This window comes from Hypanus sabinus, chromosome 13, assembly GCF_030144855.1.
Source record: "Hypanus sabinus isolate sHypSab1 chromosome 13, sHypSab1.hap1, whole genome shotgun sequence".
Classification (NCBI taxonomy): Eukaryota; Metazoa; Chordata; class Chondrichthyes; order Myliobatiformes; family Dasyatidae; genus Hypanus; species Hypanus sabinus.
This window is the reverse complement of record NC_082718.1, coordinates 81,464,127-81,475,803: the sequence shown is the minus strand read 5'-3', so window position 1 is coordinate 81,475,803 and position 11,677 is coordinate 81,464,127. Positions and strand designations below refer to the sequence as shown.

Genomic DNA, 11,677 nt, shown 5'->3' with positions numbered 1-11,677 from the left:
TAAAGAGAAAATGTTTTAAATTGTGGCAGTTATATGATCCAATCTCCACTCTGTGAAAGTCCTTCAATGGGGACCTATTTTTTACGATTACGCCCTCACATTTTGTAATACAAAATAGCACTTGTATTCACATGGATAATGAAAGTTTCAATCCATCTTTGTATTGACAACCAAGAAACAGTTAGGCAGAAACCCCCGCTGCCACACAGCCAGTCTCTACTTTGCTTTTCGTCAGTGTTTTCTCAATTAGATTCTCTGCATCAGTTGCAATTTCACCCAGAGCTGCACTTCCATTGACCAGTATCTGATCATCTACACCAATATCAGAAAGAGTCTTGGTCAATCTCCGAGATACTTGGATTTCTTCCAAAATTAGGTTCCGCATTCGCTCAGTTGCTTTTTCCATGGCAGATTTTCTAAGAAAAACAAGTCAGCCAGTTGAAGTAAATGCATAACGATCAATACATCAATTGCCATTAAATGATAAACATAGTGAAGGAGCTCTGAGTCAACATCTGGAGAAGTTCACCAATTTGGAATACACAGCGCAAACTTCCAGGCAAGCTGAGAATAGCACAAGGTGAACAGGGTGGTTAAATCCAAAATGGTAACATAAAATTTAACATTTAAAATATTGGATCACAGAAAAAAAGCAAACCTTCAGCACCTTTTGAGTACATAAAAGGTCAAAGATGCAGATACTGTTATAACTACAGACACTTCCATAGCTAGGCTGCTTTTGCACAATGCCATCTAATGCACAGATATTAACAAATACTCCAACTTGCCCCCTTTCCACCCTCCCCCATCTTTTTATTCTGGCATCTTCCCCCTTCCTTCTCAAGTTCAAGATTAAAGTACATTTATGAGCAAAGAATATAAACTATACAACCTTAAGATTAGCTTTCTCACAGGTAGCTACAAAGCTAGAAACCTGAAATAATCCAATTAAAGAAATAAACAAAGATAAAAGACCAACTCTCGATGCACAAGAGAGAAAAAAATACAAATCATGCAAACAATTAAAGTGAACAGCATTCTGAACCAAAATTGAGTTTTCAGATCTGAACCCCAGGGTAGTCTGGAATCTCAGTCCTGAAGAAGGGTCTCGGTCCAGAAAGTCAACTGTATCTTCCATAGATGCTGTCTGACCTGTGAGTTCCTCCAGCATTTTGGGTGTATTTCTTTGGAATTCCTGCATCTGCAGACTGACTTGTGTTTTTAATTCAGACATTAACGGATTTGATTTTTTAAATTTTTACTGATCACACCCACACCAAAAAAAAGGAAGCAGACAAACTTGCATTTTAATTGCTCTTTTCACAGTTTTTTACAATGTGGTCTTGTATACAGCTACAACCAGTTTTGAAGAGTAGACTCTTGTTGTTTGGTAATAAATTATGACAACCGATTCAGAAGCAGTAGTTTGCAAATTAATTACTACAACAAATAGAGCCCTTGTGCATTTTCTGGTTCTCTCTTGAATACAAAACAATCCTTTGCTGAGTATAGCACTAAAAACTTAGGTCACATACCAGAGGCAACCGGTGTGACCTCTTCATGTCAGTGGCAGATAATTCCCAGAAGCTGATTATTTGACCTCTGTGAGAACAATCTATTTCAACGCCCATTCTTTTCCTATGCCATACTGATCATTTCCCTCCAAAATTTTATCTGGCTCCCTTTCAAATGCTACAATTTAATTTATCTCTGGTACTTGTAAAAGAAATTTCTCTTCATGCCACTTGTGGTTTTTTTCCTGACAGTCCCCTACATACCAAGTCCCCCATTCTTGATGCCTTAGCCAGTGGGGACATTTTCTATCCATTCTCTATGCTGTCTCTTTGTAATCTCTACTGTTCCACAAAGTAACACTGTCTCTCTCAGCCTGGAATAAAAAATCTCTTCGACACCTTCTCCAAAGCTTTCATATCTTTGCTGATGTGGATCCCAAAAATGAATATTCAGGACACGGCCAAACAAGTGCTTCATGGTTCCACACATCTTCCTTGCACTTGTATGTTATAAAGCAAAGGATCCCTTTGATTTGTAAGCAAATTTCTTAACTGATGTGCTGCTTTCAACATACTGTACACAGCTACTCCCAGAGCTCTTTGTTCTTGTACTCTTTATAAAATTGCGTATTGTTACTTCTTCCTACCAAAATGTAAACTTACAATTCCTCACCATTAAATTTCATCTGCCATCTACCTGCCAATTCCATTCTATAATTGAATCTCTCAAAGTCTTTTTGCTGTCCTGAAAACTTAAAGGACCTTCAAGTTATGCAGTGTTAGAAATTCATATATATCTCTTCAATATCAACACTTCCCTCTTCAACTCACAGCGACTTTACTTTTTAAAAACTCTTATATTACATTGAGAGTTTTAACAATCCATGCTGGCTTTAATTAAACCAAACCACACATTTGCTTAATAATGTTAGACAGATTGTTTTGTAGTTACTGAGATTAATCCTGCTGCCCTCTTTATTGAACAAGGGCAAAACATGCACAATTTTCCAACTTACAATCTATAATTGTTTGGAAGGTAACAAACACAATCACAGGATCTTCCTCCCTTACTGCACTCAACAACTGAGGATCATCGCATCTGCACTTACCTGGTATCTCCTTTCTCAACATTAGCCCATTCAGAATCTCAATTCCATCTTCCTTTGCTGAGATTCCAAAAGCATCACCTTCCTTGGTGAAGACCAATACACACCATCATTTTAGGCATCTCTGTCTTGTTGAGTAAATTTCCTTTGTAGTGTCTAACTGGCCCCAGGTTTCTTTTGAAATTCTTCTTCTGTTCATATTTTAGTAAAATATTTTTGGATTCCCTCTTATATTTGCTACCTGCTCTTTCTGAAGCTCCATCTTTGCAGTATATCCTTTCTTCCAATTCTCCACTTAATTTTCTTAATCAGCTTGGTTCTCACTTCAATTAACACCCCTACATCTGTCATTGCTGTTTCTCTGTTCTATTGTACCTGTTTTTTGGGTCACCCATGAAGCTATAGCTTTTAGTTTTCTAAATATTTTCTATCAAAGCAATGCTCACAGACTGTGGCAGAAACATGATCAAAAGCACTGATGAAGAATGTCTCCTGAACACAGCTCGGATATACTCGCCTCTGCCCCTTAGGTTATTTCTTTCCTAGTCTATATTATTACACCAATATATTAAAATCGGTGGCTATTTTCCAGCTCAACTTGGGTAGACAAGAGGAAGCTCTGGGTTACTTTAAACATGTTGGTAGGATAGTTGATAATGAAAGAACTACTGTAAAGATCAAAAAATAGGTTTACTATCATTGGCACATGCTGTGAAATTTGTTATGATGTGGCAGCAATAGAGGAAAAAAAAGTAGTGAGGTATGTGTTCATGAATTGAATGCCCATTCAGAAATCTGATGGTAGAAGGGAAGAAGCTTTTTCTGAATTGTTGAGTGTACCTCCTCCTTTATGGTAGCATTGAGAAGAGGGCATGTCTTGGGTGACTGGGGTCCTTAATGATGGATACTGCCTTTTTGAGGCAGTATTCATCGAAACATTAAAAAAAAACCTACAGCACAACACAGGCCTTTCGGCCCACAAAGCTGTGCTGAACATGTCCTTATCTTAGAAATTACCTAGGGTTACCCATAGCCCTCTATTTTTCTGAACTCCATGACCTGTCCAGGAGTCTCTTAAAAGACCCTATCGTATCCGCCTCCACCAGTGTCACTGGCAGCCCATTCCACGCACTCACCACTCTGTGTAAAAAAACATACCCCTGACATCTCCCCTGTACGTACTTCCAAGCACCTTACAACTGTGCCCTCTCGTGCTAGCCATTTAAGCCCTGGGAAAAAGCCTCTGACTATCCACATGATCAATGCCTCTCATCATCTTAAACATCTCTATCAAGTCACCTCTCATCTTCCATCACTCTAAGGAAAAAAGGCTGAGTACTGAATACCGAAGTACTCATTAAGTACCTCTGTTATCTCCTCCGGTTCCATACACACTTTTCCACTGTCACACTTGATTGGTCCTATTCACTTAATTCTTATCCTCTTGCTCTTCACGTACTTGTAGAATGACTTGGGGTTTTCCTTAATCCTGTCTAACAAGAACTTCTCATGTCCCCTTCTGGCTCTCCTAATTTCTTTCTTAACCTCCTTCCTATAAACTTCTAGATCTCTATCATTACCTAGTTTTTTTGAACCTTTCTTAAGTTCTTCTTTACTTCTTGACTAGATTTACAACAGCCTTTGTACATCACGGTTCCTATACCCTACCATCCTTTCCCTGTCTCATTGGAATTTACCTATGCAGATACTCCATGCAAATATCCCCTGAACATTTGCCACATTTCTTCCATACATTTTCCTGAGAACATCTGTTCCTAATTTAAGCTTCCAATTTCTTGCCTGATAGCCTCACATTTCCCCTTACTCTAATTAAACGCTTTCCTAACTTATCTGTTCCTATCTCTCTCCAATGCTATTGTAAAGGAGACAGAATTATGATTACCATCTCCAAAATGCTCTCCCACTGAAAGATCTGACACCTGACCAGGTTCATTTCCCAATACCAGATCAAGTACAGTCTCTCCTCTTGTAGGCTTATCTACATATTGTGTCAAGAAACCTTACTGAACACACCTAACAAACTCCACCCCATCTAAACCCCTTGCACTAGGGAGATGCTAATCAATATTTGGGGAGTTAAAACCCCCCATCATGACAACTCTGTTATTATTACGCCTTTCCAGGATCTGTTTCACTATCTGCTCCTCAATATCCCTGTTACTATTGGGCAGCCTATAAAAAAACACCCAGTAAAGTTATTGACCCCTTCCTGTTCCTAACCTCCACCCACAGAGACTCCATAGACAATCCCTCCATGGCGTCCACTTTTTCTGCAGCTGTGACACTATCTCTGATCAACAGTGCCATGCCCCCACCTCTTTTGCCTCCCTCCCTGTCCTTTCTGAAACATCTAAAACCTGGCACTTGAAGTAACCATTCCTGTCCCTAAGCCATCCAAGTCTCTGTAATGGCCACCTCATCAAATCTCCTAGTACTGATCCATGCTCTAAGCTAATCCGCTTTGTTCACAATACTCCTTGCTTTAAAATAGACACATCTTAAGCCATTGGTCTGAGTGTGTCCCTTCTCTATCACCTGCCGATCCTCACTCATACACCCTCTCTAGGCTTTCTCTATTTGTGAGCCAGCCGCTTCTTCCCCAGTATCTTCAGTTTGGTTCCCACCCTCAACAGTTCTAGTTTAAATCTCCCCAGTAGCCTTAGCAAATTTCCCTGCCAGGATATGGGTTTCCCTGGGATTCAAGTGCAGGTCACACCTGCCCCAAAAGAGGTCCCAATGATCCAAAACTCTGAATCCCTGCCCCCACTCCAATCCCTCAGCCATGCATTTATCCTCCACCTCATTCTATTCCTATACTCACTGTCAAGTGACACAGGCAGTAATCCTGAGATTACTACCTTTGAAGTCCTGCTTCTCAACTCCCTTCCTAACTCCCTATAGTCTGTTTTCAGGACCTCTTCCCTTTTCCTACCCATGTCGTTGGTACCATGACCTCTGGCTGTACTCCCTCCCACTGAAAGATATCTTGGATGCGATCTGAAACTTCCCGGACCCTGGCACCTGGGAGGCAAACTAACATCTGAGTTTCTTTCCTGCCTTCACAGAATCACCTGTCTGACCCCTTAACTACAGAGTCTCCTATCACTACTGCCTTCCTCTTCCTTTCCCTTCCCTTCTGAGCCACAGGCCTCTATGCCAGAGGCGTGACCACCGTTGCTTCCCCCAGATAGTCTGTCCCCCCAACAGTACTCAAACAGGAGTACTTACTGTCAAGGGGTACAGCCACAGGGGTACTCTCTAGTACCTGACTCCTCCCCTTCCCCCTCCTGACTGTGACCCACTTGTCTATCTCAGATTTCAGAAAAATGCGGGATGATCTCACTGAAACTTATTGAATGGTGAAAGGCATTGATAAAAGCGGATGTGGAGAGGATGTTCCCTATGGTGGGAAGACTAAGACCAGAGGACACAGTCTCTGAATAGAGAGGCGTCTTTTTAGAACAGAGATGAGGAGGAATTTCTTTAGCCAGAGAGCTGTGAATCTGTGGAATTCTTGCCACAAGCAGCTGTGGAGGCCAAATCTATTTAAGGTGGAGATTGATAGATTCTTGATTGGTCAGGGCATGAAAAGATACATGGTAGAGCAGACTCAATGGGCAAATTGGCCTAATTCTGTTCCCATATACCTTATAATTGTTGAATGGTGTTTTTTTTTTGACACTACAAAGAAATATACTCAAGGCAAGAGCCATGGCAAAGATGCTAAAATGAGAATTTATATTGGTCTTCATAGCAAATTCCCAATTCATGTAAATCCTTGCTTCCTTCAGATATCAAATAGAGCACTGTACCTTGTCCCTACTTCGATTAACTTGCTTGGAATTGGCTAAGGGTTCCAACTTGCTTAGAATAAGTCTTGAAGAGGGGTCTTGTTTCGAAACATGTGTTGCTAAGCATCCAGTTTAGCAACTTTCTTAACAGCAAATACCAGGTGAATTATCAGGGAGAAAAGTGATTTCACACCTGTCTCAATTTAGACACAATGTTCAAATTTCAAAGGAAAGGCAAAAATTTAATGTATTATTTGTTTGTCCACCAGTGCTGTTGATTAATAATGTTTGAATGCTCTTGTACTGATTATTAGTTCCCAAACTCCATACTGACAGTAATTTAAATTATACCAATCCCCTCAAAGAAAATATGAAATCACAAAGAACAGGCTTACCTGCTTTCCAGGAAAACAATCCCATTGATCATACTTAGTTGTTCCAGCATCGTCTTTTTACTTGGTGGTGTTGGCTTAAAAAAATGGAACATCAGGTATTATCCAGTCAGATTCTTCTCCTACCAAAAAAGTTTGCACTGAAATAAAAGGCAAGTTTTGTTGATAAGGGATACTCACCTGTACTGGAGGAAGATTAGCATTTGATCCATTCTTGTAAATTTCATTCATAGTTCTCTGTAGGTTCACTGCTTGTTGAGTAAAATGCTTAAGATACTCAGAGCTTCTTTTTGTCTTTGGGTGAGTCTCACCAAGCTATTTTGGAAAATAAAAGTATAAATGAACTATTTTGAATTAGTCCTGTCATATTTTTTAAAAAGAGTATTCTGCAGTTTTCCATGTGAGTCAAAGGGTAGTGCAGAATGCTTGTGGTCTGTCAAGGGAGGGAACTTCTTGGACCAATTGGCCTTTTCCATTAGATGTTGTGTGTTCTAGCGTGTGCCAAAATCTGTTTCAAACTATTCCTGCTGATTAAGATCATGTTTGTAAAACCAAGTCACAAAAATAGATGGATGGGATCAATTTAACATTTTACTTAAGAGATTAGTTGCTTATGTAATTGCTGTGGATACATCTTTGTTTATTGCAGAATGTAATACTTGTTATTACAGAAAATTGGAAATCATTCAACAATGTGTACTGATACCTTATATTCAACAGAGTGTAATATGCCAAGGTAAATTTCAGAAATTCAAATGCTTACTTGTGAGGTGCCAGACTACAATATAGAGAGAATGTGCTTGGAACAACTAACCTGATCACTGTAGATGATACAGGCTTGCTTCTCATGCTGCATAGCTGTTCGAAATTCTGCCTTGCTTGCATAGATTTGGGCCATGAGATGATAACTATATGGTTTTCAAAGAAAAAGTCATTAGAAGAAAAGTACAATTCAAATCAGTCTTACCTCATGGCCTCAGTTTCCAATTTCTGACAAAAATCAGATCTGCAATCTGGATCACCCCTTATACTTTCAGAACTTATACCAGCCAAAAGAAAGAATTATTGTGGCTATTTAATAGCCAGGGCATACTGAAACATCATAAAATTCTGAAATAGAAAATGCGGTTGTTTTAAAACAAATGGCTACATTTTCAAAGTTAGTTAAGAAGCTACCCTCCAACCTGATGGTATGAATATCGATTTCTTCTTCTGGTGAATAAAATTTGCTCCTCCAACCCTCTATTCCCCACACTAACCTTTTATTTCTTCTCACCTGCCTATTACTTCCCCCTGGGTCCTCTCATCCTCTCTCCTCTCCTATCAGATTCTTTCTTCTCCAGCCCTTGATCTTTCCAGCCCACCTGGCTTCACTCATCACCTTCTGGCCAGCCTGTTCCACCCCCCACCCCCGCACCATTTAATTTAGGCATCTTCCCCTTTCCCGTTCAGTCCCGATAAAGGGACTCAGCCCAGAACGTTGACTGTTTATTCTTTTTTTTATTAGTTTTTTTTTTATACATTTTACAATTTAAAAAACCCCAAATCAAAATGAGGAACATTAATACAGTGCAAAATTAAGCATACAATGACAATATGATACAAAGAAAGAGAATTTTTTAAAAAAAGCACCTAAATTGAAGACAAGTAAACTTAGTATCCTCCCCAAGCCCCACAACACAAAAAAAAACTCCAGACCAACCACAACACAATATAGAGAATATAAATCAGGACAATCAAAATCCCAGACTGTGAATACACTTAGCAACAGAGGATAATAATGCCTACTACCAGAAAAAAAAGGGAGCTGAAAGCAAGGGACCGAAAAGAAAAAAAACCCTAGTCAAGAGGAAGGTTATGAAAGTACTCGATAGAAGGTCCCCAGACCTTATGGAACTTTAGATCCAAATTAAGAACTGAATAATGAATTTTTTCGAGGTCCAAGCAGGCAATAATGTCGTTAAGCCATTGAGCATGAGTGGGCGGGGCAACATCTCTCCATCTAAGGAGGATCAAGCGTCTAGCCAGGAGAGAGGCAAAGGATAATATTCGGCATTTGGTCGGACTCAGGCGTAAATCTGTCTCGCCCCAGAAACCGAACAAAGCAATTAAGGGATTTGGGTCTAGGTGCTGATTCAGAATATACGATAACGTAGTGAAGACATCTTTCCAAAATTTCTCCAAGCTAGGACAGAACCAGTGCATATGAATGAGAGAGGCCTCGCCCCTCTTGCATTTATCACAAAGCGGACTAATGTTAGGGTAGAATCGAGATAGTTTAGATTTAGACATATGGGCTCTGTGAACAATCTTAAACTGTAAAAGGCAAAGGCGAGCACAAAGAGAGGTTGAGTTAACCAATTTGAGAATCAAGTCCCAACTCTCATCAGATAAGGAGGTATTTAAATCCTGCTCCCATGCCATTTTAATTTTATCCACAGGGGCCCGTCGTAAGGCTGCTAATTTATCTCAAATAATTGATATTAAACCTTTACCTGGTGGATTAATGGAAAGAAATAAGTCCATAGCATTTTTCGCAGGCATTTCAGGAAAGTTAGGAATTAGAGGAGCAATAAAGTGTCTGATTTGAAGATATCTAAAAAAATTAGCATTGGGCAGATTGAACTTAACAGAGAGCTACTGAAAAGAAGCGAAGCGATTATCAATGAAAAGATCTTCAAAATGTCTAATGCCCTTCCTATACCAAACATGGAATGCTGAATCGTACGTAGCAGGTAAAAAAAAGGTGATTATGTACGACAGGGCTGGAAACGGAAAAACCATGGAAACCATGGCATTTCCTAAACTGACTGTTTATTCTTTATCATAGATGTTGCCTGACCTGCCATTTGTGTGTAGTACTAAGAAACTAGATTCTGCTTTACATTAAAAAAGTACTTTAAATTAAATTTCAACCAAATGAACAAAGTTCAGATTGGAAGGAAACAAGCAAATTCCTCACTGCGAAACCTTAAAAGTCTGAGCATTGTTTGCAATAACAGCCAGAGCAAATCAGAGTAAAATCACATTCCACGACCTGCCCACGCCAGCAGGGTAATTAATTGCTTTAAACATGGTTTGTATTTTGAGGTTTTCAAACACAAGGATGTTAATGGAGTAGAGTTAACAAGCCTTGTTAATAAAACTCCTGCTTTAGGTTCCAGTTTAGAGTCAGAGTCATACAGCATTGAAGCAGGCCCTTTGGCCCCTCTGGTCCATGCTAAGCAAGAAATTTCTATGAATTCTGTGTACTGACAATATATAAAATACTGCCTTTGGTCCCATTTCTCAAAGATGGATCCTTAAACTGGGATGGCAGATGAATTAGGGGGAGCTGATGTGAGGGGTGAAATTGGGATTAACGGATATACTCTCTGATGGCTGGCACATGTTTATAGGGCAAAACAGTCTCCATTTGTGTCATAAGGAAATACAGTACTGTGCAGAAGTCTTAGGTACACACATCTAGCGAGGGTGCCTAAGACGTGTGCATAGTACTGTAGTAATTTTATGTATTACACTGTACTGCTGCCACAAAATAAATCATAAGTGAGAGATGATAAACCTGATTCTGACATGGGTCTCTGTTGTGAGCTGAGAGTGGGAAGGGGGCAGGGAGAGTGAAATTATGGTTGGGGAAAGGGGAAGGAAGAGAGGAGGAATCTGGAAGCACCAGAGAGATTCTGTAATGATCAATAAACCAACTGTTGTCTCAGGGCTGGATGCATCTGCAGACACATCACATCCTGCCCCATCACACCTTCTCTGCCACCTGTCCCACATCCTCCCATGGTGCTCCTCCCTCGCCATTCCCAACACCCTCTGCTCCTGCCAGATTTACAAACTTGCTCTCCACTCCACATTGATAAATACAGTACTGTACACTGGTCTTACACACCCTAGCTATAAACATGTGCCCAAGACTTATGCACAGTACTGTACATGTTGATTGTCAATTACAATGATTTGAGTGCTGTCTTGTTGTATTCCTTATGACAGATTCCAACATTTTGACAAGGTACAGTGATGCAGCAGTTATTACTGCTGTCTCACAGATCTAGAGTTCCAAGTTCAGTCCTGACTGCAGGTGATGCTTCTGTGGAGTTTGCAAGTTCTCTCTAAGCCCACGTGATTTTCACCACATCTTCCATAGCTTCCCCCCACCCAACATCCTAAAGACAACGTTGGTAGATTAAGTAGCAACTATAAATTATAGGTTACAAACACAAAAAGCATATGTGAAAAAAAGTTGCAGAGTTATGGGGAAATGAGAAAGAAAAACAGGGATTGTTTTACAGGAACCAATGTAGATTCTAGTGGCAAATACTGTCATTACACATGTAATAGGATTACAGGCTAATTGGCCTTTTTTCCACTTTTCTTTTTTCCTTCTTGAGTGGAGTTACATTTGCTACTTTTCAATTTGCTCAGAAGGTTCCAGAATCTAGGGAATTTTGGAAGATCATTGCTAATGTACCCATCATCTTTTCTACCAATTCTTCAAAACCTCTGCAGTATAGGCTATCCTCAGTCCCCCAGTCCTTCATGAACTCACAATTTTTTAAAAAAAGTACTTAACTTCCTTAATGTGGACTGATTACTTCCCTATGTGGTTGTTATCTCTTATTGGAATGTAGATTCAAGTAGAATTTTTAAATCATTAAATAATTACCATTATTTAGATAAAAACATTTGCGTGGAGGAGCTTAGGAGAATTAATGGCGCATAACTGTGACTTCTTTGCTTGCATCTTCAGAAACAGCTCTATTTCCATGTTTACTATCTCTGTCTTTCCTTTTCAGGGTTCTTTTGAAGACCCTGACTTGGAGTTACACACTATGGTTCTTTGCTGC

General features: G+C 39.7%; 1 protein-coding gene across 3 annotated transcripts in view; it reads right to left on the bottom strand.

The window, feature by feature from the left end:
- The window catches only part of LOC132404056 (clustered mitochondria protein homolog), a 99,416-nt gene that overhangs the window by 11,414 nt on the left and 76,325 nt on the right, over positions 1 to 11,677 (bottom strand). For 2 of the 3 annotated variants that reach the window (XM_059988038.1, XM_059988039.1), the window contains exons 23-26: positions 7,639 to 7,732; positions 7,005 to 7,139; positions 6,828 to 6,901; positions 4 to 416 (exon numbers count right to left, since the gene is read on the bottom strand). In XM_059988038.1, the coding sequence (XP_059844021.1) occupies positions 182 to 416; positions 6,828 to 6,901; positions 7,005 to 7,139; positions 7,639 to 7,732 (538 nt within the window). In that variant the 3' untranslated portion in view covers positions 4 to 181. Of the gene's footprint in view, positions 1 to 3; positions 417 to 6,827; positions 6,902 to 7,004; positions 7,140 to 7,638; positions 7,733 to 11,677 lie in introns of those variants that run through there. The other variant, XM_059988040.1, reaches the window with a different exon arrangement.